Source organism: Anarhichas minor, unplaced genomic scaffold, assembly GCF_050575085.1.
Source record: "Anarhichas minor isolate MPS153535 unplaced genomic scaffold, ASM5057508v1 ptg000058l, whole genome shotgun sequence".
NCBI lineage: Eukaryota > Metazoa > Chordata > Actinopteri > Perciformes > Anarhichadidae > Anarhichas > Anarhichas minor.
Window position 1 is genome coordinate 6,637,779 of NW_027466504.1, and position 26,930 is coordinate 6,664,708.

The following is a 26,930-nucleotide window of genomic DNA, read 5'->3' on the forward strand; positions in this document are numbered from 1 at the left end:
TTGTAAATAGTGAATTTCTTAAATATATCTTTTGTTCCTGGGTATGATTGGTTAATTAACGCTAAAAAGCCAAAACAGCGAACGCATTTAGCACTTAATTTATCATATAAGGCAACGGAAGTAATTAGCGCAAGAGACTTTTATTTTGAAGTAGAATGCCAGGGTGAGCTTGTATTACTCACCGGTGCTCGGCGGATCATGGCGGTGTCTCGAACCACGTCGAACTTTCTGGACCTGAGCCTATATGCAGTCTATGATCTGAGCTCAGGAGCCAGTTTTTGAATTACTCATTCTGTCTCATAGCAGTGTAATTCTAACTGAACAAAATGTGTATTAAAATGCGTTGAGTACTGACTAATATAAAGATACATATTTAAGTATTCAATACACATAGTATTTAAAAGTATATGTGAAAAAATGCCGCTGAATCATGAGACTGTTGAATTAAAGAATACATTGCTGTGATACCTCTGGGAGTATAAGGAAACCTGTATTGCTCTCTGCCACAATGTATTTCAATACTACCACTGGGGGGCGCCAGAGACAGGAACTTTCACACTCTTTAATTAGTTTTTGACAGGTGTTTTTTGTTTCGAAGTGATTTTATTTAAAGTCCAACCAGAAATAGTTCTCCTGTTTCGTTGAATTAGAAAAAAAAATCCATCAAAATCCAGAGTTTTTGCAGAGCAACACTGAGGTCTTTACTCAATAAAACCATCACCTGACTCTCAGAGATGGGCCAAGGCAGGACGGGTTGATATGTCTGCATGCTAATATTCTGGAAACAACATCATCACTGAATAAAGAATCTGACAATCATTTGTCAATGTGATGTATCGCATAATAACCTATAAAAAAACACCTTTGTTATTCCTATTGTATATTTGTTGTCAATCTCCTCACTATTTTCAAGTCCTTGACATTTTCTGGTATTCCCCATGAGCTGAGTAAGTCCTGTGATTAAGGAATTGCTGTCATTAGAGGTGTCGCTGCATGTGCCCACGCTGTAGCACACCACCACAGTTACGTGGGCTTAATTGTGAACCAGATTCTAGCAAAACACAGATTGAGTCTTCTTGGAAAGGATTTATCATGTGGGAGTCTGAATACATCTATTTGGGGGAACCCATTTCGTTATGAAAAAAAAAAAAGCTTTGGGATTCCCATGTCTGCAAAACACAGAAAATCGCTCTCAAAAGGGGCTCCAGAGGTCCCGGGAATATTAGGGAGAAGATATTTCCCCGTCAGCAGCAGAGAAAATGACCGTCATGAGTGGAGCGAGCACTTTCTCCACAGCTGCGGAGAAAATCCTCCTCAGTGCGGCTCCCTGGGATAAATAATTGTAATGCAGATCAGAGGTGTACTTTGTGTCTATGTGTGGGGAGGGGGGGATCTGCGACATAACACGTTTGGGAACCCATGGCACGGTCTCGAGCGCTGTCCGCCTCCAACATTAACCTGGCTATTTCGAGAAACTTCCAGCCCACTTTTCCACGTCACTTCAAGGAATCTTTAAAGCGTCCGTCGCCCGTATAACATGTTTCAGTACTCGACAGCCAGCAACATGAACGGCATGAAGACGCAGTCACCGACACCGACATCGACAACGGCCACCAACGACCACGACCCTCTTCCCCTCGGCTGGGAGGTCAAAATTGACCCTCAGACCGGATGGCCCTTCTTCGTGGATCACAACAACCGCACGACAACCTGGAATGACCCGCGACACGACGCGAAAAAGGTAAAAGAGGAGCGGGATAAAGTTGGCTCGTCAGTGTTAACGGCTAACGGCCGTACAACTCCTTAACGGACCTACTTTTTTTCATGTCGCGCTACGTGCTACAGTGCGTGTTTTGGTTCGGTGCGCCGTTAAAGGAACGCGTTGCGCTACATCACTGTTATTAATCTTGTTGACGGTAGGCCTCGTTAGGACCGTCGCCTCCCCCTCACAGACAGCTCATACGCCTATTATAACTGGTGATCAACCCCGTTATGTTCCCGAGTCATGATCTAACGCTATTATTACGCGATGACTCACCATGCAGCGTACCTATGATCAGCTCATTAATAACATTTATTTCACGGCGGAAAACACTGCGACGTCCAGCTGGTATTAAACTTTTTCCCTTACAAGGATTGGTGCTAGTTCACTTTGGCCTGTGGAGTGTAACCGTATGATCGAGGCGCTCAGCTGTATTTAATACATGTGGTGAAAACACGCAGGTCTGCAGAGAAGACCCCCGTGGGCTGAAGTTAACCTGACAGGCTGCCAGTTGGTAATCTCTCGTCTCAGAGACAGACGGTGTTGTCCAAAGTTAGTGTCCCCGAAGAATCTGCTAGAAAGACACAGCTGTCGGGGGATAAAATTGGTGCAATGGTGCTGGCAGTGTGCAAGTGTCCCATACAGAAATGGCAGAAGGGCAAAGGGTCGTTCACAGCTACTTAATAACTTTTGTCAGAGAGCGAAGATGACACTGGTTTACATATAAATGTGGTTTTTGTTCTGCGGCTGGAGGGAGGAGGGCTTTGGTCTCTTCTCAGATCATTGACAGAGTGCTGAATTACCAGAAGACTTGTTGCTCCACAGCTGTCATTTGCATTTGTGTCTAGTCACTTAGTACACGAATAGAACAATAAAAATACCTTTTCTGCTTTGGCTAATAAATGTACGTTATTCCTGATGAGTCTCACTGTCTGACGCCCAGCAGCCTGTTGACAGTGCCATTGTTGTATTTAGGGAGATATTATGCTATTTTTAATTCCAGCGATTATATTCCTGCGATAGTAAGTCCCCTTGCTTTCAGTGTCAATATAGGTTTGGTATGCATACAAATGTATCCCGGTGTTATTTATACTCTATGTCAGTGGTCAAATGAGACTGACGCAAGGAAGAGATTCCCTGTGTCCTAATTGATGTTTAGCCGTTAACATGATAGTTTAAAAGGTGACTGATTCCCGTCTTATCGAGGAGCTAAATTTCACAAACAAAGACGTTCATTTCATTTATCAAATACTCAATAGAGGTGATACATTTGGCATCCCCCTGTGTCACATTTTGACCTTTGACCTTTGCAGTTATCTCAGGTCTGAGAGAGCTTTCCTATTAAAAATACCTCCATGTATTAAAAACATTCGGTTGTATGTACTAATATGTCTGTAATAGGCTGTTGTAACATGTTCAACTGTCAAAATAATTGATGATATTTGGTCATAATTGATCATTTTTTTAGGCCTAGGGATCATAATTTCAGCGGTTAAATTGTTTAATAACTTTAAAAAACAATGTTAGTGGTGCCTAAAATGTTCTAGAGGTATTCTAGAGTGTTATATTTAGTTGTTTTCCTTTGCTGGATCATGTAATAGAAATAATAATATTTAAAATGATATACTGTTGGCCGTGTTTCAGGTCAGAGAATTGTCAGCAAATGGACCCAACATACCACCAGAACCAAGCCCTCAGGAGCTACAGAAAACCTTTGTGAGAGAGATGAAGCACCCCATTCTGCGCCCCGGATACGTTCCTATCCCCGTCTTCCATGAGGGCGCAGAACTGAGGCAGCAACAGCATCCGTGTTATTCCTACATCCAGCCAAACACTGCACAGAATATCCGGTCGGACGGCAGGACACCATCCCCGACGCCGGGGCTCCACTGCAGGCCCAGATCCCCTTTACATGGACCTTCAGATAGCTGCTCCGTGGAGCCTGGAATGGCCAGCTCACCTGTTTCACAAACAGCAGAGGTTGGATTTGAGCATGCATGCTGCAGGACTGTGTCATCTGTATGCAAAATAAATGACCAAATGCCTGATTTTCGCTGTTTCAATTTGCTACGCTTTCAAGGTTTACACTGCTCCTCATCACCAACCCCCGCGGCCCAGCAGCACTGGTCTTCAAGCAGGTTACATCCCCATCCCGGTGATCCATGAGGGTGGAGGAGGCCAAACACAATCGCAGGCTCAGCTGAATCCCTCCGTCTACGCTCAGCGCGTCCCCTACTCGGAGCACCAGCAGCCCTTCTATCGCCTTCAGACCGACGAATGGCCTGGCTACTCTGCGGCGATGCAGCCTCCCCGGGAAAGAGCCTCTCCGGTACTGATTCCCCAGCATCGCGATGCTACTTCTATTCACCTCCAGCCTCATATTAGAAGCCAGTCACCTATTGTAACGCAGGTGCTGGGAGAAAGACCACAGGTAAATATTCTTTGTGTGTTTTCACTTGGATTTTTCCCTTTATGTTCAAAAAAATTATTGATTTTCTTGTCAGCATGTGTTGACCTAGATTGTGACGACTCCTTTGTAACTTCCAAGGCTCAGCAGCATGTCCTCACGAGAGACCCGCCCCAGAAAATGGAGCAGGAACAACAAGGCACTCAGCAGAAACCCGAGAACACGCAGCTCCCCCAGCCGTTGCACACGGAAGCTGACGTCCAAAAACCTGAACAACCTCACCAGTTCCAACAGCCTCCGCCTCAGCAACCACAACAGTTCCAACAGCCTCCGCCTCAGCAACCACAACAGTTTCAGCAACCTCAACAGTTTCAGCAACCACAACAGTTTCAGCAACCTCAACAGTTTCAGCAACCACAACAGTTTCAGCAACCTCAACAGTTTCAGCAACCACAACAGTTTCAGCACGCACCACCTCAGACGTCTCCACAGCCTCAGCATCCCGAACAGTTGATGCAGTCGCAGCAACAGTTCCAGCAGCCCCAGAAACCAGAACCACCACAACAACATACTGCAGATATCACAGTTCAAATACCTCCAAAACCCGAGGACATGGCAGCTGTTCCCCCAGAGGTCCCACCCGTAAAGGTTGAGGCTGAGCAGGCCGCCCAGAGCCCAGTCCACCCAGGCTTGGCTAAGGTACAGCAGATAGTCGGACGGGTTGCTAAGCTGGAGCAGGAGGTGAGAGGCTTTGACGGAAAGAAGAATGGTAAGAGATACATGTTACTGGAGGAGATGCTGACCAAAGAGCTCCTAGCACTGGACTCGGTCGACCCGGAGGGTCGCGTAGATGTACGACAGTCGAGACGGGACGGTGTCCGTCGGGTTCAGAACATCCTGGACGAACTGGAGCAAATGGAGGAGCAGCCAGCCAGGCCTGCGAGCGAGACGGCGATGGAGCGAGACAACCTGACACAGAAAGGAGAGCCCAGAATGATCACCAAGGAAAATGTTGAGCTGGCAAAGGAGATATCCTAATGACCTCACACTTCATAATCAAGAGGGGAGAAGGATAACCTGCTTTATATTTGATAGTGAACGAGCCCGACCCGGCGAACTCTCCTCCTCCTCCTCTATCTACAGAATTTGTGGAAGTTGCATGCATCGATTAACAGTGTTGGTATTTACTGCCATTCAGCACGTACGTGATGGTAGCTCAGTGCGATCATGTTTTTCAAGCCAATGTTGTTGCCTTCTATGTTGTGCCAATGTCTTCATAATAAGACAGCTGTCATGATCAAGGTGTTGTCAACAATTTCTAGTCAAATTGAAGTTTGAATAAGAGGCCTTTATTAAATACATGGGAAGAAAAGCAGAGGTATTTTCTTAAGGAACGTTATGTGTGGTTGCCTTTTGTCTTGATCAAATATTGTATGGAGCTTCCCTTAATCCAGTCAAAACAAATCAGTCGGTACACAAGTGCAAACACTGAGGCTTTTAATTAAGCAGAACTCACTGCAGAAACTCAGTCAACAGAAAAGCATGTCCCCCTTTATAGCCACACGGCCATGTTGGAGCTGCTTTGTCACAGAACACAGTGAATATGTTTGTTAGATGCTGCTTTTTGGTGCATTACTGATTTTGCCGTCTTTGCACTTTGCCATCATTGAAATGTATTACGCTGAAACATCAGCAGCACCTCATTTGAAATATATAGGTTACACAGGTTTTGATTGATGTGTTTGTATGTGCATTGGTTTACTTGTTATTTCAAACACTATATCAGTATTTATATCATATAGTATTTTGGTACATTTATGAATGTGTAATGACAAATGGAGGTGAGATGTGTAATCTTACTTGACATGTCAGACAATCAGCACTTGGTTGTCAGAATGTATAACTACCACAGCCACAATCTGTAATGACGCTAACCCCCAAAAAACGGCCTAAAAGCCTTAAAAATGCCAACTGTGAGAAGTTGGACAATTCTTAATAAAGAGATGAAGTGCAAGAAAACTTCAATCTGTCATTTCAAACGGTTTGAAATTATTTTGAAGGTTATGCTAATTGTTTGTGTAGTAATGTGTCACTATAATACAACCATAAGCCATCTGTGAGGGGGGGGGGGGGGGTCACTGCCTAACACACCTTTACAAGTTATGGATTGTGGTGTAGTGTTAATCACAGTTTATGAGTAGCAGACTGATGCATTGTTGAAAGCAAGTCACGTTGGTATGTTTGAAAATAAAATGTATTTGACATGGATTTTTGGCTAATATTTGTGTCCCCACAGACCAGGTCAGTCTGAGAGATAAGATAAGATAGACTTTATTGTCCCGAAGGAAATTTGTCTTGGAAACATACATACAGTGTACAATGTCTGCTGTTAAAAAAACAATATAAATAACATATGGCATACATACATTACATACACAGACTGTCGCCAGTCCACATACCCACACACACAGTACCTACAGTACTTGCAAAAGACTGCCACCAGCCAACAAACACATTTCACACTGCCCATTGTGTAACGCACCAGTAGTGTGTAGTTAAGATGTTAAAAATAAATAAAAATCGGTGTTACAGGGGTTAAGCTCTGGCTAGCTTGCCATTTAGAGCTTTGATGGACAGGGGGACAAAGGAGTTCTTAAAGCGGTTGAGCCTGCACTGGGGGACTCTGAAGCGTCTGCCTGAGGGAAGAAGCTGATATTCAGGGTGGAGGATATGAGTAGGGTCTGAAATTATCTTTTGGGCCTGTCTGATGATAGTTTCATCAAAGATGGCCTGGAGTGTGGGATGCTGTCTGACTCCCATGATTTTCATGGCTCTTTGTGTTAGCCGGGTGATCTGTGCTTTCAGCTGTACACTGAGGTTGCCAAACCAGGCCGAGATGCCAAACCGCAGGACGCTCTCAACTATGGCGTGGTAGAAGAGGAGCAAGACTTTCTGGTTGACACCAATCAAGAGAGGAGTTGAAGATGTGTCCCCGACAGTATTCAGCTGACTTAAGCCTGGTTTAGTTTTCTTTGGTCAGTTTAACAGCCACGTCTCAGTCTGAGGTCAGCTGCTCTCTGCCTTCTCCCTCAGAGCTCCACTGAGTCATGACCGGGAACAAGTTTCCCCCATTATTCCTTGATGGATGGGGACACCAGTGGTGTGTTTTTGCGCTTTTTATATACAATTGACCTCAAACTGTAACATCAGAATAGGGACTTAATTACTTTTAATGATTGTTTTACATATAATCCCCTACATTTCCCCAGATTCAACTGGCATTAAACCTGCTGTCACTAAACAAGCAGTAATGTAACTATGATGTTTAGCTTTCTCCGACATATAAGTATCACATTATTTCATAAAAAAAGACAAATAAAGGCAATATAATGGCTGTTAGAAGCCAATAAGATAAAGCCACACATTCTTAATTTTCACTGTCATCACAATAGGGATTCTATTTAACAACATATAATTACATCATATACATAATTAACCATATAATTCACGATTACTCTAATAATTTATTTACTAAATGATAACAGTTTTATGCTCCGTACTTGTTACGGAACAGGTCACGTGTTATTGTTTAGAGCAGGAAACTGTCGGCTACGTCTTGAAATCCACGCAGCAGCTGCCGGGACAGCTCACTCATTGATGTGTCTCTGCCTCTACGGTGTCCGGCATGACCGTGTGAGGGGCTGCTTCTCCAGTGGAACGGGAATTGGATTACCAGTATGCGTAGAAACGGAATAAACAAATCCGACACGCATCTAGCTGCTGCTGTTTGCGCGCGAGGTAGCTAGCTGCCGTAGCTCACGAGCCTGTGGGGTACGAGCTAACCGTGGCTAGCCAGTCGCTCTCTGGCTGGCGACAGTTCACCTCCGAGACGTGGACGGGTATAAATACCTGCACCTGGCTGCTAAGCCAGCTAGTTAACCGTCCCCGTGCCACGTAAAGGGACAACATGGAGCTGTTCCAAGCCAAAGACGACTACATTCTCCAGAGGGGGGACCGTGCTCTGTGGTGCAGCCGGAGAGACGGGACCATGACCGTCAAACCTGGTGCGTACGGATGACAGCTTTCTCTACTGCAGCCATTTACCTGAAACTAACGCTTCACTCTTTTACCTTTTTAGTGTAATATGAAAGCTTTGCGTTTCATGGCCTGTGTGGAGTTGACGAACGGTATTCTTGTCACCATGTAACGTTATAACACAGCGGTTTAGTCTAATCTCCCACTCGTAAGTGTCACTCGTTAATCTCTGAAATAAACGTTAACGTAATAATGTAACCGCTCTAAATTATCCAGCTGCGTCAAACAAAACAAGTTGACTGTTTCAATGCTAAGATGGAAATTGTTGGATGCGCCATTAAGTCTTGAAATCATCGTCCTAGCTTTCATCCCGGGCAGTGCCAACACCCCAAACAGACTCCAAACTTCTTGCTTTGCTCCTTATGTTACACACTGAAGGGTGAACTGCACTCTGCCGTTCTTCTTTACACCAAATACACATAGTACAGGATTGTAAGGAGGTTATTCTATATATTTCATATGAAATGCTAGTTTAACAGATGTACTATTCTAATATGGTGAATTACTAGAAATCCATGACACCATTCTGACGTATTACGTGGTACAATAACTACAGGTACAGGCATGATGGTGTGTAAAGCAGCTCCTGGCATCACACCTTTAGTCCCATTGCAGAACTCCAGTGCTGCTGTGGCTCATAGCTGGGACAGAGAATCGGCCATGATTTTGTCTTGAATGAAGTACAGTGGGGCTGTGTGAATTACACCCAGCTGAAGGGAGAGAACTGCTGAACTGAAAGAGAAGTTTCCTTCCAGCGCGTGTTACCGGCTGTGTCCGTTGAAGCCATGTGCAGCCATCCTGAACAGGGTTTTAGTTGCACCACTGTTTCATTATTTAATTGGAAAAAAAGGTTTCCACTCCTCACTGGGTTTCCACTCCACTCTCAAGTGAAGTAGTTCGGTGATATTACACGTTCTGAGTGAAGATGTTATTGTTTTGTTTCTAAATCATTTTTGTATTTCCTTTTTTTTTTTTCCTGCAACACTTTTCCTGTGGGCCCTCTCGGCCGGTTCCCCTTTACACGAAATGTTCCGACTGGTCGAACAGGAAGAGTCATTGTCTTTCAGTTGATGTTCACCAACCTTAGCCACGCCCCTCACACTTTTCCAATGTTCTCCATTATGATATTTAATCCGTCACCAATGCTAAGCATTCCAGTTTTTCTATTAGTCACTGAGTTTGTGCGTTGCCTTAACCGACTTCAAACTTGGCCCGGTGTTTGAAAATGTGTTTTACTGGGTATTACAAACTGCTGTTAGTGCTAACATGAGAACACCCAACCACAACCGTTTGAGGCCTTAGTGTGAATATTTAGCTGTCTGATGGAAAAGGTGCACATGCTCAAACCTTTTCATGAAATAACGTGAATAAACAGAGCGTCCTACATGGCCCTGTGCTTGCATATGTCATTTTTCACCCTGGCTGTTTATCTGATCACAAGCGTGTCTTTGTGAGCGCTTTTGCGACGCCACTTTTCTGATGTTTCATCTTCATATTTCTGTTTCAGCGACAGACCTGCTGTTGGCTTGGAATCCAGTGTGTTTGGGTGTGGTAGAAGGTGTTATTGGAAAGATACAGCTTCACACAGGTGAGTAGAGAATGACGAACATTTTCCCTCCTATAGCTGTGTATTGCGTTTGCACCGAGCACCCACATTCTTACAAGTATTTCCCATCTGTGTGCAGTGGATGCTTGAGTAACTAAATCATCCAGTGCATAGCATGTTTCTTACTCACAAGGAAAGGTGTGAGAAAATGTGTTAAAGCGCTTTGGAATGTGTGTCCTTACGAAGACGAGTGAGCTGATGGTGATGATTCCATCGATGATACATCTGATTTTGTTGGTGCCTCACGGTACGAAGTTTGCAATCAAACCATGTACCTTTCACAAGAAAACACATAACAATTATATTATTCTATTAATTCACTTGGATTAACATGGTTTGGGTGTTTGTTCACCAGATGTCACGTGTTACCTTATTAAAAATATCTGCGGTTAATGGCCGGTGTGCAGCTGCTTTCTTCACACCTCTCAGAATGTGAAAAATTCTGCACCCATAATGCAACTCCCCCTTCTTCTTTCTTCTCCTGGCAGACCTTCCTCTGGGCCTCGTATTAATCCGACAGAAAGCACTGGTGGGCACTTTACCAGGCGACCACAAAGTCTACAAGATCACCAAGATAGCCGTCATTCCTCTGTCTGACGAAGAGCCTCAGGAGCTTGAGCTGGAGGTGTGTGTACACTAATGCTGTAATGAGACGAGAGGAGCTGTGTTCATGCACTTGTGGTTTAATCATGCATTCAACCCCCTGACAGTCATGAGAACAGTGCTTGTCACAATACTAAATTGTATTTAATTATTATATTTAAATGTATCCAAGAATACCCTGTGTGCATCAGCGTATGATTCATCTCTGATAGGCTGACCCTGATGCCAAATGAGTTACTGTTGTGCGTGTGTGTATATTGTTTTTTTTCACTCACACATTTAGAGTGGAAATTATATCTAATTTCACTGTAAGAGATCGCAAAGGCAGTTGAATATTACTAAGATTTTAGTCTTCCAGGGGAGCTTCATGGATGGTGAGACAGACTATTTTCAAGTGAGTAACTACGGAGGAGGAGGATCGTTCCTGGTTAGGCTTTAGTCCCCCGTACATCGTCATTGTACTGCAGGAGGACCAGTCCACCCCTGTTGTGCCTAGAAATCCTTTAGATCAATATATCTGTTTACAGCCTTAGGTTAGGAAAATGAGAACTATATTTTTTTGGCTGTTTGTAGTCGGTAGTATTAAACATTTTGTTTATATGTTGTTTTGAGAAAATGAAATTTGACACCAAATCTTCTTTTTCAGCTTTGCAAGAAGCATCACTTTGGAATCGATAAACCAGAGAAACTGGCCCCGTCTCCGGATGAGTCCAAGTTCTTGATGAAAACCTTCAGCCAGATCAAATCTAATGTGGCTGTGCCCATCAAGAAGAAGGTGTTTTATTTGTTGTAACTCTATTAATATGTATTCTGTTATCTTCAAGCAGGCATACTGCTTTTCTTTTCTTTCGCGCTTTCAAGGGCTTTGAAGTTGTCATCGGATTTTACTTTGTTTGCTTTTTCAACTTATCGCTCTTTTCTATCCACACGCCCAATCCAGTATTCCCCTGCCTTCCAGGTCAAGGAAAATAAAGAGAAGGAGCGTCTGGAGAGGCGACTGCTGGACGAGCTGGACAAGGTGTTCATGGACTCGGATTCCTTCTACTACAGCATGACCTATGACCTGACAAACACTGTGCAGCGTCGGGGAGACTCTGAGAAGTCCAGCTTACCCCTATGGAAACAGGTGTGGAGAGAATCACCACTCTTTGTTTGACATGTTTGCAGTGTAAAGCAAAAACACTTGCGTCTGAAATTACAGTAATTGTTATTTTTTGTCAAAGGTGGATGACCGGTTCTTCTGGAATAAACATATGATCCAAGACATCATTGACCTTCAGGTAAAACCTCTTCCATACAGAGATACAGAGTGGCACCATGATGGTTTGTTTCTCTCAGCTGGCCCCGAGTATGAAAATACTCGGTGATTAGAGCGGCTAACGGCTCTGCGTTATACAAGGTTATCTACTTTGTGGATGCAAAGTGCTCAATTATCAACCTGACAACCCCCATTTTAATCTTCTTGTCCTGCTGTTATTTTTAACTCTATGAATGCTGCAGGTGCCAGAGGTGGACTTGTGGGTGATCCCAATCATCCAGGGCTTTGTGCAGGTGGAGGAGCTGGTGGTGAACTACAACGAGACACCCGATGAGGACAGGAGCAGCCCTGAGACCCCACCGCAGGAGGTCACCTGTGTGGATGACATCCATCCCCGCTTCACCGTGGCCCTCATCTCCAGACGCAGCCGCCACCGCGCAGGTAAAGCTACGGTTACCGTCAGCCTGGCCCAGAGGAAGGTCATGCCAGAGCTCAGATTGAGTCAAAGATGTGTGTAATGTTGTGTAATTAGTACTGATTGTTCCCACATCATAGGGGTCCTTCCACAAAAGGCTTTGAGTAACTCAGCAAACAATTCATTTTTGTTCTGGTCCATTGAAGCATGATCTGTGATATAAATAATCTGAATAGAGCGGATGCTTTCTCCTCGCCCAAAGGAATGCGGTACAAGCGCAGAGGAGTGGATACCGATGGCCGTGTGGCTAACTATGTGGAGACGGAGCAGTTGATCCACGTGCACAGCCACACTCTGTCCTTTGTACAGACGCGTGGCTCCGTGCCCGTCTTCTGGAGCCAGGCGGGGTACCGCTACAATCCCCGGCCACGCTTAGAGAAAGGTCAGCAGAACTACATTACCGTGCATACAGTCCAATAGAGAGGGTGTGTTTGAGTGAAGTGCACTTCCAGTTTATTTTGTTTCATAGTTGTACCTTTAAAAAAAAATACATTTCATTTTTGAAATGTAGTGTTCTCTTTGGATGTCACACAAGTTATCTGTGAACTAGCTCTCTTGGTGTCTTTAGCCAGGTTCAATTATATAAAAATCATTTGTATGCATATGTGTCTGTTTCAGGAGAGAAGGAGACCATGTCTTACTTTTCTGATCACTTTGAAGAACAGCTTAAACTCTACAAGACGCAGGTGTGTGTGCCGTGCCGGAGTGTATGTTTGGGTATCTGCTTAGCATAGTTATTGACTATGCATCAGTCTTGTATAAGGATTGTTTTGTGTATTTATTCATCACAAATGTGCGTTTTCTGTCACCTGTGGATGCAAACAGTGTACTAACAAACTACCATGTGCTTCATGTCGGAGCATCCTGACTAATATTGATGAGTTAGCTGAAAGTTCTTTAGTCATACTTCCTGTAACATTTAGCATCTCGGTGTGATCTAAAGGAACGGCTTAGAGGGGCAGATGTTACACGCGAGGCTCAATGACATCACTTTGTATCGTCTTCTTCAGGTCATCATCAACTTGGTGGATCAAAACGGACGGGAGAAGATAATTGGCGATGCATATCTGAAGCAAGTCCTGCTTTACAACAACCCAAACCTCACATACGTTTCATTTGACTTTCACGAGCACTGGTAAGTGAAACGCCTTCCTCAGTCAACAGTGTAACTTGGTTATGAATGCAGTCTTCCTTTTTCATACGTGTACTTCCCCTTTATGCTTCTTATATCCTGTTTCTCAGCCGAGGTATGAAGTTTGAGAACGTGCAAGTACTGACGGATGCGATCTCTGATCTCATCACTGACATGAAGTGGGCCTGGTAAGTGGCATGTCAGTATTTTGTGATCTTTCAGAGAAATGCTGATAACATGGTCTATTGCTTATCTTCATCTAATATGATTTATTTAGTTGGAAAACTACAATGAACCAGCAGGCTGTAGTGCATGCTAGAGATCCATTTTGTTATTGGGTTAAAGATTGTAATCCATGAATGCATCCTGTGATCTATGCATCTTCCTCTGTCAGGGTGGATCAGGCCGGAGTCATCTGCAAGCAGGAGGGCATCTTCAGAGTCAACTGTATGGACTGTCTCGACAGGACCAACGTGGTCCAGGCTGCTATTGCTCGGGCAGTGATGGAACAACAGGTGAGATCTGTTCCCGGTCCGGACTGACAGCTTTGCTGTTAATATGTACTTTTAAAAGAAGTCATATTTTTATAAATAATGCCTGTATTAATAATATAGAATATCACCCTTGACATATTTTATATGACACACTCTAAAGCTTGGATTACAAAAGTAGAAATTAATAAAAGAAATAAAGACGGACCTTTCCCACTGATGCAGAGTGAACCATCATCATCATCATGTGCACTCTGTTTAAACGGCAGACAAAAATGTCTCTTGTCTTCCTGCAGCTGAAGAAACTGGGTGTGATGCCTCCAGAACAGCCTCTGCCTCCCAAATGCTACAAGATTTATCAGATCATGTGGGCCAACAATGGAGACACCATCAGCAGGCAGTACGCAGGCACGGCAGCGCTCAAGGTAACATCATTGCACACACATTCACATCTGATAAATCAACAGAGCATAGACTATTTCAGTAGCTTAAACGCATCAGAATGATAAATATGAACTGAGCCTTTTTGGACTTAGAAATTGACTGAAATCACAAGTCAAAGGTATATTTAACGGACACAGTTTGATCTGTTTTAGGGAGATTTCACCAGGACAGGGGAGAGGAAACTGGCTGGCGTGATGAAGGATGGCGTGAACTCAGCCAACCGCTACTATCTGAACCGCTTCAGAGATGCTTACAGACAAGCTGTCATCGGTATGGAAAAACAGACACCTTTTATAGCCGTATATATAAGTAATCGCACCCATTGATCGACTCCTCTCCCTGCAGACCTAATGATGGGCCTGCCGGTGACGGAGGACCTGTACTCCATCTTCAGTAAGGAGAAGGAGCATGAAGAGAAAGAGAAGGAGAGCCAGAGGGGAGTGCAGGAGCAGGTCAGCCTCCTGCTGCAGACCTACATGCAGCTTTTGCTGCCTGACGATGAGAAGTTCCATGGAGGTTGGGCCCTCATCAACTGTGACATGAGGTTAGCGGCTACCTGACATGTCTTTTGCACTATTGATACTACGTTTACAGTCGTTTCCATGACACCGTTTTCCCATTTCCCCACCAGCCTCGTTGATGCAAACAACAAAGATGTGGATGTGCTGCTGCTTCTGTCTGACAAAGCCTATTACATCGCTTAGTAAGTCTGACTTTCACCGACATTGTTCTTTTAGAGATCGTTGTGATAGATTCACTTATGTTTGCATTTATTTTCTCGTAGCTACGATGAAGAAGCAGATAAAGTCGACCAATACCAGCGTCTCAATTTAGAGGGTTTGGAAAAGATCGAAATTGGTAAGTTTGACTCAAAGGAGAAGTGAGGGTTCTTGTACACTCACTGAGTCACCCAACACTTCCTAAAAGTGTGCTTAACAGTTTCTCAGTAACCTTTTAGCAATATCTCCGGCCGTTTATGATTCATGCAGCGAAGGCACATCACTAAAAATGGAAGTTGCGTTTTCTTTTGCAGGTCCGGAGCCCACTCTGTTTGGGAAGCCGAAGTTCTGCTGTATGCGTCTGCATTACAGGAGTGAAGAGACGAGTGGATACTTTCACACACTGAGAGCAGCAACGCGGAATCCTGAGGACGATGGAAGAGGTAGGAAGTCATTCTTAAAATTCTGTAAACGGCAGAAAAAGGAGACGTTTTGGAACGTGAGCTGCATTTACTGGTTGACTTTCATTCTGATGTATTTCAGACACATTACAATGCATCGCTGAGATGCTTCGCATAACTAAACAGGCCACAGGGCTGGACCTGCTTGTGGTTGAAAAGAGGCTGGATAGGTGAGTACTAGTCCTCATTAAGATAATTAGCGTTAGTCTTTTTCACAGATTTAGATGTAATGAAGATGACTATTTGCAGCCATCATAGCACACTTTTTTAAACTTCTGACCAATGATGCGAGCTGTGATTCAGGTTCTTAATGTTGTTTGTGTCACAGGCGGCAGAGTAAACCTCATGAGGATATAATGGGCATCCAGAACAAACCTGCTGAGGTCCAGGGTAGCTCTGGTCTAGCTCAGGGCAAAAGTTTCCTCCTCAACAAGTTCTCCTCTCTCAACCAGAGAGTGAAACAGACCAAGACAAACGTAAACATTGGCCCCTTCAAGCCCCTCGGGAGGCTGGGCACCTTCTCTAAGCCTGATGTCAAAGTCAATTTCCTAAAGCCAACTATGCATGTCAACCTGTGGAAGTCTGATAGTAGCTTGGAGACATCGGATAACAACCCTGGCACAGGAGCCCTAAAAGATATCGGAGACGGCCACTCTGAAATCTCAGATGACTCTGACTCCTATAATTCTGACCCGGAGCGCCCGTGTTCTGGTTCTTTAGAAAACGTGGACTATGTGCTGCCCAGCTGCGGCATTGTAGCATCAAACCCACGACTGGGCAGTCGCTCCCAGTCTATTGGCAGCATGGAGCTAAATATCCCCTCTGTCATCAGAGTCACCGGCTGTGACGGGAAGCAGGAAAGCTTCTCTCAAGTCAGTGATGAAAAGTCCCCAGAGTCCGCCTCGGTGGCCGAAGAAGCCATTCTGATCGACTTTGGTACTCCTATTGATGCCTACTGCCACCAGTTTATCCAGGACGCACAGACCAAACCCGTTGAGGTGTTTGGAGAGCAGCCACCAGCCGCTGCCCCCCCACTCCACCCTGCGGTTCCTGTGCAGAACAAGACCCTAGCAGACTCGGACAAGCGGCCGCGCTCAGAGCCGCAGCAGGAACCGGAGGAGCCCCAGCTCCCCAGGCCCTCCCAGCTAGACGTCGACTCCACCGCCTCCAGTTCCAACCTCCTCTCCGTCCAGAAGCCCAGCTCTGCAGCCTCAGGAGGCTCTCAGAGGAGTCTGGGTTCACAGATGGAGGGCAGCCTGGGCCCTTCACCCGCCGACAGCAACGGCAGCCGAGTGGTGTCCCCCTTTGCCAAGATCAAGAGCTCCATGGTCCAGGTGGCCAGCCTCACCCAGGCGGGACTCACCCAGGGCATCAACTTTGCCGTGGCGAAGGTACAGAAGAGCCCAGAGCCGGATGCTGTCAACGAAGCCCAAGAGAACGAGCTGAAGGCAATGTTTACACAGTGCCAGACCAGGATCATCCAGATCTAGTGCTTTCCTTGTAGCAGGACTTTGTAGTCACACGCCGTGTAGAAACTTCCTGTATGGTAGCAGCAGCAAAAAGCTTGCACATAGCGTCACTGCTCGGCCAAGAATCGCGCTCTTAAAGTTGCCCTTTAGTTAATGGTGGCTCTTGTACAGAACATGGAAACATATACGTAAGCCCAACATGACAGTGACCATGTTTATGTGCACATCATTATGGATTCCCTCACTCTGAAGAGAGCACTGATTGTCTTGTCCAGTTGTTTTGATCTAAGGGAAGTTTAGCTCATATCCCTTTTACCATGCAACAATGTCAGGTGTTCAAAACTATTGTTAGAATTCCCATGTCCAATTTTAGACGGTAGAATATTTGATTGAAATAAATGTATGTACATCCAAATCCCAAATCACTCCAGAAATATTGCTACCTTTTTGAAGGAAATCCTTCTATAACTTCAGTTCTCTTATCAAATTTCAAGGATATTTTCACTACGTTTACCGTAAGAGACAAATAACAAGACGAAAGAACATATTTAGGTTTTTACGGTGTTTTAAACTCGTGTACTTGTATTTTGTGCATGTAAACATGTCACTCTCCTTAGTCTGACAGGTTCTTATACCCGCAGTGCTCGCATGTGAGGGTAACGGTAACTTGAGTCTTGACGAGGCAGGTAAAACATTAGCTCTACGTTGAAAGACCAAGCTGACTTTATCATGTACTGTACGTCGTCCTGTTGGTGCGGGTCACTTATTGGCGTTTGTGATATAGGCCTCGTAATAGCCCTCGATTTGTAACAGTTGTTGTAGAATCCGACCAAATATCTTTTAACTATTGCCCTTTGTATAGCTGTGAGAAACTAGCCAGGCGACATACTGTCAGTAGTTATCCTATGTGATATCAATGTTGTCCAGTGTAACTTAGAAGATATGCCGTTATAGAAATAATGACAACACAAGACCTTCGTAAGAGTATCCCGGTTGTTGATATGTACAGTGAGTATCGTGTGTTTATCTGTTCCCTGAGTACAGCCTTCCCGGAAGCTTTATTTGAACTGATGGCAGGGTGGCATCTTAATAAGGTCAGAGAGGTATGAGCATTATATTTTGAAAAGAACGCCCAGTCCTGTCATGGCTAACCACGAATAACCAGAAAACCTCTGGTTGGAGTTGTTTGATGGAGCTAACGGTTGTACTTCTGAACTCCGAGGGTTTGTTTGAACAGAGTCCTCGGCCTGCGTTGTGCATCATGTACGACAAAGACAGGAGAGTAGCATATAGTGTGTGTGTGTATATATATATATATATATATATATATATATATATATATATATATATATATATATATATATATATATATATATATATATATATATATATATATATAATTTGCGCCCATCCAATGATTAGACACACTGACGCTTTATGCACTCCCCCCCCAAACTGAAAGCATATTTGCCTTAACAGGGAATGGAAGTGGGATTACGTATATCAGGTATTTATGGCTAAATCTACCTTTTTTAAGTCCATCATTTACACGTTACATTTGATGTACTGTATAAACCATCATGTTCAGGGTTACTGTCTGTCATCGAGCTTTATCTTGGGATATTTCATCCACTGGAACATACAAGGAAACAGCGTGGTGTGTGTGTATATATATATATATATATATATACTGTACAGTATGTGTGCATTAGCGCATCCCTGCTGCTGGTATTTAGGAGCGCTCGCCTCAGAGCCCTACTTATATTTATGTGCTATGAAGCCGTAAACAGTTATATTGAATACACTTTTTCCGTTGACCTCAAAAAAAAAAGTTTTTGTCTCGTTAGTCACCTGTTGTCCTCCATGACCTTGTTGCAGTATAATGAACCAAGGTTGTCTCATCACATCACACTGCTTTCTATATCTGTGTCTATTTATGAGGAATAATAATTATCTGGGTTGCTTTGAGCTGAAATATCCCAAGATAGACTGTTCCACATTTTGTATTTTGCATTTATATTTGCCTGTTTTCTGCATTCAGCTTGCTCACCAGCAGATCAGAAGTGGGATACTTGTGTATTTTATCGGACTATAATTGTGTTGAGTGAGATTGTAGCCTTGGCTGCTTTGTGGCTGCTACATCATAGTTATTATTGAACCTGCTGATAGTGTGTGTGGTGCTGCCAAAGCTTGAAGGTAATAGCTGTAATGCAAAGTTTTAATGCTGAGGTTTAAAGGGTTTTGTGTTTTTGTTTTTTTGAAACTTCCTGCAGGATTGCAAACACTGGAGCAGTTCTCAAGCAGAGCGGGGACGCATTATGTCCCAAACTTGCTGAAAGGAACCGTAATCCTCAACATTCCCAATATCGACCACAACGCTACAGTGTTTGTGTCTTTTATATGCAGAAGCTGTCCGTTCTATTTGATCCGTTTCCTTTTTGTGTTTACACCAAGTGCTTTTGCAACCACCTCCTCCTTTTGTCTGTGGTTGTCCTCCCGTCCTGTTAGGACCCCAGACCACGACAAACTGTCATGTGACTCGGAGGTCTTAAGGCATTTGATTTGCACTGTTTACGCACATTTTTCTACCATTAGCACCATTTACGTTTGAATGTTTATGGTCATCGTTCCTCTTTACCAACTGACTGTTGTCATTGTTTTCCACGGTGTACTGAGATTGTACATTAAAGTATCCTATTTATTCTTATCCTCTTCGGGTGTGTTTTTACTTGAAGTGCACTGTACACTGTCTCGTAACATATTTCATTGGAATAAAAAAAAATATGGGTTTATTGCATGAGGTTTATCGTCAAATCCATTAACAGCAAGTCTCCATGCCACCATATCAGTTTGCCTTTCTAGAAACTATCTGTATATATACTGTATACTACACGAACTCACATTAATTGAAAAGTATATCCAAATGTCTGCAACTTAGTTCTGGAAAGAAGTTGAACAAACGTGAACTATGACACATGAAAAACATCTTTATTACAAACTTTTTGTATCAAAAAGCAAAGAAAAAAAGCCATCTTGTTTGCTCTGATCACGGCTCGTTGCCGTTGACACACTTGTGCTGCTCCATCCGGCTCCTCCGCAGCATCTCGACGTGTTTGGCTCTGAGCCAGCAGTCTCTGGACAGAGAGGTCTGTCCCAGGCTCAGAGACAGCAACCTGCAGACGGAGTCAGACACGCTAATTAATACTCCAAATACAGCGAGAACATTTCAGTTTCCCAGCCCAGGCGCTCCTTCAGACGACCGGTGATACAAAGTATTAAACAACTCTTATTTTGGTCTCATAAGCCCGTTATCCCTGCTTATGTCATATCTGGCATTTCCATTGTTGGTCATAATGGCTTGTTATGTTTCTTTAACACTTTTAAAGAAGGCTTTGCAGGCTGCTGTTCTCACTAGATAAAGTAACTTGTATAACAGTCACAGCCCACCTCGCCACACCGAGCATCCTGTGGAGGTCCTCAGCAGAAATGCTCTGGGGGTCGTCCTTCCTCATATCCACAAAGTCATCCTCAACTGACTGAGGACATCAGAAACAAGCTGTTAAAGGACACTAATGCACACAGATGATAACAGACTGCTCATTATAAACACACGCCTGGTAGGTACATAGAGGAACAAATAAGCTTTTCACTGATTACATTTCATGAATACTACTTCCCCCCCCCCCCCCCCCTCAGGGTTTATCTCACTAACTTGTGTGCAACTCAACTCGGGCTGAAGACGACAGCATGTCTCACCTTCGTCACTTCATCAGAGATGCTGTAGTCCAGCAGCCGAGCCACGCTCAGGTACATTCTGAACTTGTTCAGCTGTGACGCCTGCGGATGCATGTGGATGCTGCCGAGATACTCGTCCATGTCGGGCGGGGCGACCTGAGACTGTAGGTGTATCCGGCAGTCTGACTGTAGAGTAACGGACAAAGAAATATTGTCACTGTGCCAGGGAAGAACAGCTAACTGCATCTTTCATTTTTTTTTTTTTTTTTCACACACGGGTTGCTATGCAAAAGTCTGCTCTGCCTGCTGCGTGCACGCCTAGTTTGGCATGTTGTCAAAACTTCAAAGCCCGCCAGACAGGAGCAAAGCCGGGCTGACCGTGAAGCACTCGAGCAGCTGGACAGTCAAGCTGATCATCAGCCAATCGCTATTCAATGTGTAAACAGCCATGCACTGCTGACTTCTAATCAGCCCTGGGAGTGTTTTACAGTGCGCTGCCCTTCACTTGCGGGACTAATAGATGGCCGAGCCTGACGCCTCTCCCAGGATTGTTCCTTTGGCACGCAGCTGCCACCATGACAACCCATTAGACCAACGCACAGGAATAGCACACGGCACATTCCTCGGGCTGTTCGCAACAAAGTGAGACCCGAGCTAAAGCCGCCGGCTGGAGGGGTCGCTGCAGCCGACCAATGGCAGCCGAGATGACAGCGTGACGCCGGCTGGAAACAACCTCCAGCGTCAGATGTGGCTCATCTCATGAGGGGCTGAACGAAACCTAAGGCTGATTGGGGGGAATCAGTGGTGGGTAGGGGGGAGTTTTTTGTCCTACAGTTGCACGCCTCATCCCCCTTTGTCCTCACCGGCAGCAGCGAGCGGCCCTCTGACGCGATGAGCACGTTAATATTGCAGGGGAATTCCATCTGGTGGTAGTCAAAGTCATAATCAACCTTCTGCCACGAGATCAGGTTCCCCAGGGCCGTGACGTTGCGCACACCTACACAACACAAACACACACAGAAGAAGATCCAGCCTGTTTAGCGTTTCAATTGAATCCTACCGACAGCAGGTAGGGCATTCAACTTCTCCTCTCAGTGTCGCCCCCTCGTGGTCTCTAGAAGCCTCACCTGTTGTATCCAGCTGTCCCTGCTCCAGCTGGGATTCGTCCAGGAAGAGGGAAGTGTTTCTGGCCAGCTGCAGGGCCCCGCTCACTAGCCGGTTGGCCACATAGTCCTTCTTTGGCACTAACCGCATCTGGTTCATATTCTGGAGGGTCATGCCCAGATAGTACGACTGCAGGGGAAGGGGGACTTTAGTTGACGTTCATTCGAAACTAAAATAAATAAGATTCATTAACCTAGTATTGGCAGTAGCTGGAAGTGACAATGTTCCCTCACAGACGGCACGAGCTGCTGGATGATCTGGTAGAAGCGTTCGGTGTACGAGGAGACAGTCGGACAGCCACTCAGGTTCAAGGTGAACTTGCCCAGCGGGAGAACGTCCCGTCTAGTGTACCTACGAGAGAGAGAATTAACCGCATTGTGGATTCAAAAAAAAAAAAAAAAGCTCCTTTGGCTTTAGCATGAAGCAACAAAAAAGGCGGTAAGGTTCCCGCTTCAACATAACAGATTTAACTTGACGTACACGTTAGAAATGAGATGCAGAATGAGGTATTCAGCAGCCAGCGCGTCTCCCAGGAGGATGTGAGTGAAGTATGCGAGCAGCTCTGCCCTGACAGCGGCCATCTCGCTCAGGGTCGAAGATAAAACTGAGGAGGAAGGACAAAGAGTTAAAACAAGTCCCTCCGGCTACTACAGGTCTAGTGTGGGTGATCTAGCGGTGAGGAAGCAGATTGCAACCAACAGAAACTTCTGTCGTGTGCCAAGCGTGAAGAACTACAGCGGCCGACACGAAAACATCAATGTCCCCATCGAGTCTATGTCATTTATCTGGTTTGTTTGCTGTCTTCCTTGCTGCATCTGACTAATTGATGAATGAGGCAAATTATCACATTTAACAATGTTTTGCATTTTTGCTTGACAGATTATTTTAAAGTATTGATACATTTTTATCTTGACGGAGTAGTCGATTAGCCGACGCGTCACTTGACTTGACGTCTTTGTAAAAAGCTGACGAAGCCTGTGTATCATCATAGTACGTAGCATTGACCCAGTGTGTAATACAGCATGACAAGGCGGAGTGTGTAGAATTATAACTGAGCACCAGTGCTGCTGGATTCATATTACACATTAATATCGTGTAAGCTCAAGAAAGATACACTAGTAGGGAATATTTTGACTGTCAGGGTTTTGCAGAGGCACCGCTGATAATCCTCTGATATTACTTATTATGTAGGCCCGTTATATTCCCTCTTGTGTTTACAGCAATATTCTAGTCAAAGGTGTTTTAATGTTTTACCAAAAAACGCCCACGTTGTTTTTTTAACGACACAATTAAACATTGATCTGTTTACTCACGCGGGCTTCCTCTTGTGGGATGAATACACGCTGGCATTTGCAAAAGTGCAGGGCCACCATGTATCAAAACAACCCACCATCAGTATGCAAATCAGATGACGTGCAGCTAGACTCATTTACATCACTGTAAAAATTGTGGCGATGCAAAATGTTGTGTGCCCCCCCCTTAAGGTAGTTTGCAGCAGACTTAGCAAATATTTCCCCGGATCTCTTCTGACCGCGTGATTGTTCAGCTTCTTATCATGGCAACATCAGCGCAGATGTAGTGCAATAGCCTGGTATTCAAAAACTGAGGTTGAAATAAGAAAAGTCTACTATTGGTCCTTACAGGCACTGGTGTCCTCCAAGGCGGCGGCGGCCGGCAGCAGCGGGTTGTTGTGCGGCAGTGGCTTGGCGTAGAGCATGTGGAGGCGAGGGACGAGCGAGGCCGGCGGGCTGTGCACTCTCTGCTCCTCCGCCGTCTCCATGCCGTCCGCCGGGTCCAGGAGGGACGAGGAGGCGTCTCTGTTGTGGACACGCCAAGAGTGAGCAACGAAGCACATTGACGCCAGGGAGGGAAATCAAACTAAATGCCGTGTCTTACTTCTCGTCGGCCAGCGCGCTGAGAGCAGGGCTGACGGAGAGGATCCCGAAGACCTCCACTGTGTCGTTCAGTTTGAAGCCGTCTCTGTCCTCGTACACCTGCCAGCAACACGCACATTTTAGCTTCTGTCCTCTACTTGGACAGTCCGCCGGTAACGGGCAGTATCGTCTCCGAAATCACCTCTTAAGAGCAGAGAGATGCATCGCTGACCCGGCAACGAAAATGAGCCGGGAGGAGACAAAACACACCTTGAGGAGGCAGGAGGGGCCTTTCTCTCCTGGCAGGGGGAAGTTGAGGTCCAGATGGCAGGCAGATGCCGCCTGGCTGGAAGGAGCTTCTGTCTCCTGCCGCTTACAGTCACCATTGCCGTGATGTTCTGATGGACTTTGAGGACCTGCAGCGAGAGGAGGGGGGGGGGGGGGGGGGGGGGGCAGTCTGCATTTATGGCAAAATATCCTCAATCTTTATACTTTTATTGTTAAATAATCTAAGATGTCATTTCATGCGAGTAATAATTTACATCTCTGGTGTACCAGCTCTCTACACTTGCTGCAATTAGCAGCTTCCTACACTTCCCAGAGTGCCTAGTGGCAACTCCAACAGAATGTTGCATTCACCTGTGGGTCATACAAGCAGATAGAGAGGAGCACATAATGCAGTAAAACACTACCTTCATCTCCCACGGTGAATTTGTATCTCCATGGGAAGAAAACTTAACTATGAGACTTGCGTCTATTAAAAACACCTTGACAGCAGTAAACCGCTGAATGGACAAAGCTTCTGTTTTGCATTCTGCTCCATGTTCCCTTCAAACAGCAGCTCATACCAGCATGCTGCTCCCTCTGCTTCTGCGGTTGAGTGTCCATGTCGTCGTCGTCGTCGTCCTCGTAGCTGCGTTTCTGTCTCGTCGGTGCGTACGAGGTGGAGGGAACCACTCGTGCTTGGCTGGAGCCGACATAGCTGTGCGACAGAATTAAGGAAAACTAAGGCGCACTATTATAAAAAAATACATCCGACACCAGTCGGGTGCAGCGAAGAACACGCGACAAAAATCCTGTCTGAGGAGCATCTCCACACACACACACAATCTGGACAAGATAAGGATATCTCTTTCACCCAGGGACTTTCTCCGGGGATCGGCACACAGTAGAAAGTCTGTCTCTCTGCAGTCACAGTGTTCCTGGAGTTAAAATCCACCTGGAGATAAACACATGTCACGTGTGTGTGAGCAAAGCTGAAGCTGAATTGAGGGATTTATGGATCTCTTGAGTGGTTTAGCAGAGCGGTACTTACCCCGCATTCCGTCACATCTTTGTACTTCCCACATCGCAACACCTGGGGGCAGTCAGACAGTAAAATAAGATGATGCTGTGATGACGTCTCATGCATTGTGAATGCAAAGAAACATGCACAGGACACACACATGAGAGGGCTGTACATGTATGGCTGCACAGGAGAGGTAGAGGAAGCGCTTACTTTAGCCTTTGTGGATGGATCGACGGCCTCATACACTCCCATGTAGAACTCCGGATCGAACATGTCTTGGATTAAGCAACGGAACTTCACCAGGCTGTTTGGCTTCAGGTAGTGAAGAGGGACATCGTTTAAAGACGGGACCTGCACCAAAATGAAGGTGGTCGTCATTTAGGAGCGCTGAAACGGGGCGGTGACATTGACGTGTACAGGCATCTTCTGCATCTCTGTGGAATGTATGTGTGGAAAGCATCGGAGAGCTGCGTTACCCAGGTGTGAGCGTCCTTCTCCTTCAGGTGATCTTTAAAGAAGTCAACCGCTTTCGCCTCCCATCCAGAGTTTGGATTGTTCTGGGAAGCAGCTAAAAATAAATCAGCAAGAGCAAAATATTATTTTTCATTTCAGGTAAGAAAAATTGTTGAATTAAGTTTATTCATTGAAAATAATTTGGCCCTGTATAATAACAGAAAACCTGGGCTTTGAGAATACCAGTGATTCGTTTTCATTCAGCTTGATTACTTTACATAAAATATTATAATGTCAGCATGGGATGAACAAACAAACAATAATCAGTGCGTAATCGTGGTGGTGTGAAGAACCTTTTTTGTAGTTTTTCTGCCCATGACTGTCAAATCATTAACCAAATTAAACTATAATGTAAAAAATATTGTATTATTATGAATACAATTCGGTTTGACGAGTATAAAAATACATATCAATATTGTCCACTTTATTTACAAGTGAGAAAGTACATCACACTGATGACTTTTACTGTATGTTTCTATGTCTGGATGTGTATTTTCAATGATCCAAGTACTTCAAACATGACTGCTTGATTTCTAACATTATGTATTTATGAAATAGTTATCAGCGTCAGGTGCGTTACTGGGTATTTTTACTGGTGGATAAGAGGAGCTGAACAGAACATCATTCATATCTTGACAAAGAAATAACACGATATTTCACAACTTCTGAAGTTGTTATTAGAACAAAAAATACTAACAATCATCTATATCCAAACCAATTCAGTGCATTCAGAGAAGTTACCACAGTTTTAAATGACTTTAAGACACTTTAAAGACCCGTGAATGCATCATGTTGTGGACTGTTAATGTGCACACAGTTCTTCAGATCAAACTGCACACACAGCACTTCATCTTGTGACGGTGCCGGAACAAGCTGCAATACACCAGCGTTGACGGGTTCAACCCGCATGTTATTAGATCATTTTCTATGTCCTAAGGGCTACATGTGAGGAGCATGGTCGCTAGCATGGTCCGTAGCCATACGGCTAACTCGCGAGGTTCACGAGTTCGCTGTCAAAAGGAGTGAAGTTCCGGTGCGTCTCTTACCAAACATCCCTTCAACAACACCGAGAGGGTCGTTGATCCAGTCATGTGAGGAAGGCATCATTAGGCACTGACTAGCGTCTGGAGAATATAAAATATAACAAAATAAAATATCCGTCCAAAACACTTATTTGGTTACTTTCTCACACACAGGATGGCAGAAGTGAGGGCGGGAAATTTGCGTCACCAGTCGAAGAGCGTAGTTCGTTTGTTTTGCACACGGGGACCAACCGGAGCACGGAGCTGTAACCGCGCGGGGTGTTTTTAGTTTAGGTTGGTGGTATAGTGAGGAGACTACTCATGTATTCCGTATACTCGTTTATTATAATATGCTTAATTAAAAATAGCATTGATTACTTTAGCCCATAGTAATGATACAAAGTGACAGTGC

General features: G+C 44.8%; 3 protein-coding genes across 4 annotated transcripts; 2 read left to right on the forward strand and 1 right to left on the reverse strand.

Moving 5' to 3' along the window:
- Positions 1-1,425: 1,425 nt before the first annotated feature.
- bag3 (BCL2 associated athanogene 3) lies at positions 1,426-6,437 on the forward strand. Its single transcript, XM_076077272.1, has 4 exons — positions 1,426-1,741; positions 3,407-3,742; positions 3,843-4,193; positions 4,311-6,437. The coding sequence occupies exons 1-4, from the start codon at positions 1,538-1,540 to the stop codon at positions 5,205-5,207; spliced, it is 1,788 nt and encodes a 595-aa protein (XP_075933387.1). The 5' UTR covers positions 1,426-1,537; the 3' UTR covers positions 5,208-6,437.
- Positions 6,438-7,756: 1,319 nt separating this feature from the next.
- On the forward strand, positions 7,757-17,337 carry inpp5f (inositol polyphosphate-5-phosphatase F). 2 transcript variants are annotated; one of them, XM_076077269.1, is made up of 20 exons: positions 7,757-8,233; positions 9,772-9,852; positions 10,359-10,495; positions 11,120-11,248; positions 11,414-11,599; positions 11,697-11,753; positions 11,974-12,172; positions 12,409-12,588; positions 12,825-12,892; positions 13,217-13,341; positions 13,449-13,526; positions 13,733-13,853; positions 14,126-14,254; positions 14,426-14,543; positions 14,619-14,817; positions 14,905-14,976; positions 15,058-15,131; positions 15,307-15,435; positions 15,536-15,623; positions 15,782-17,337. In XM_076077269.1, the coding sequence occupies exons 1-20, from the start codon at positions 8,137-8,139 to the stop codon at positions 16,941-16,943; spliced, it is 3,429 nt and encodes a 1,142-aa protein (XP_075933384.1). In that variant the 5' UTR covers positions 7,757-8,136; the 3' UTR covers positions 16,944-17,337. The 2 variants fall into 2 exon arrangements, with proteins under 2 accessions (XP_075933384.1, XP_075933385.1); XM_076077270.1 differs by having other exon boundaries at positions 7,758-8,233; positions 11,432-11,599.
- A 2,556-nt stretch (positions 17,338-19,893) lies between these two features.
- Positions 19,894-26,708, reverse strand: mcmbp (minichromosome maintenance complex binding protein). The gene is made up of 16 exons (XM_076076619.1): positions 26,543-26,708; positions 25,460-25,551; positions 25,194-25,334; positions 25,011-25,052; positions 24,824-24,914; positions 24,544-24,678; positions 23,966-24,111; positions 23,718-23,815; positions 23,463-23,638; positions 22,302-22,425; positions 22,055-22,172; positions 21,785-21,950; positions 21,521-21,654; positions 20,679-20,843; positions 20,370-20,458; positions 19,894-20,095 (listed from the first exon to the last, which is right to left on the reverse strand). The coding sequence occupies exons 1-16, from the start codon at positions 26,601-26,603 to the stop codon at positions 19,969-19,971; spliced, it is 1,905 nt and encodes a 634-aa protein (XP_075932734.1). The 5' UTR covers positions 26,604-26,708; the 3' UTR covers positions 19,894-19,968.
- Between the last annotated feature and the right edge of the window lie 222 nt (positions 26,709-26,930).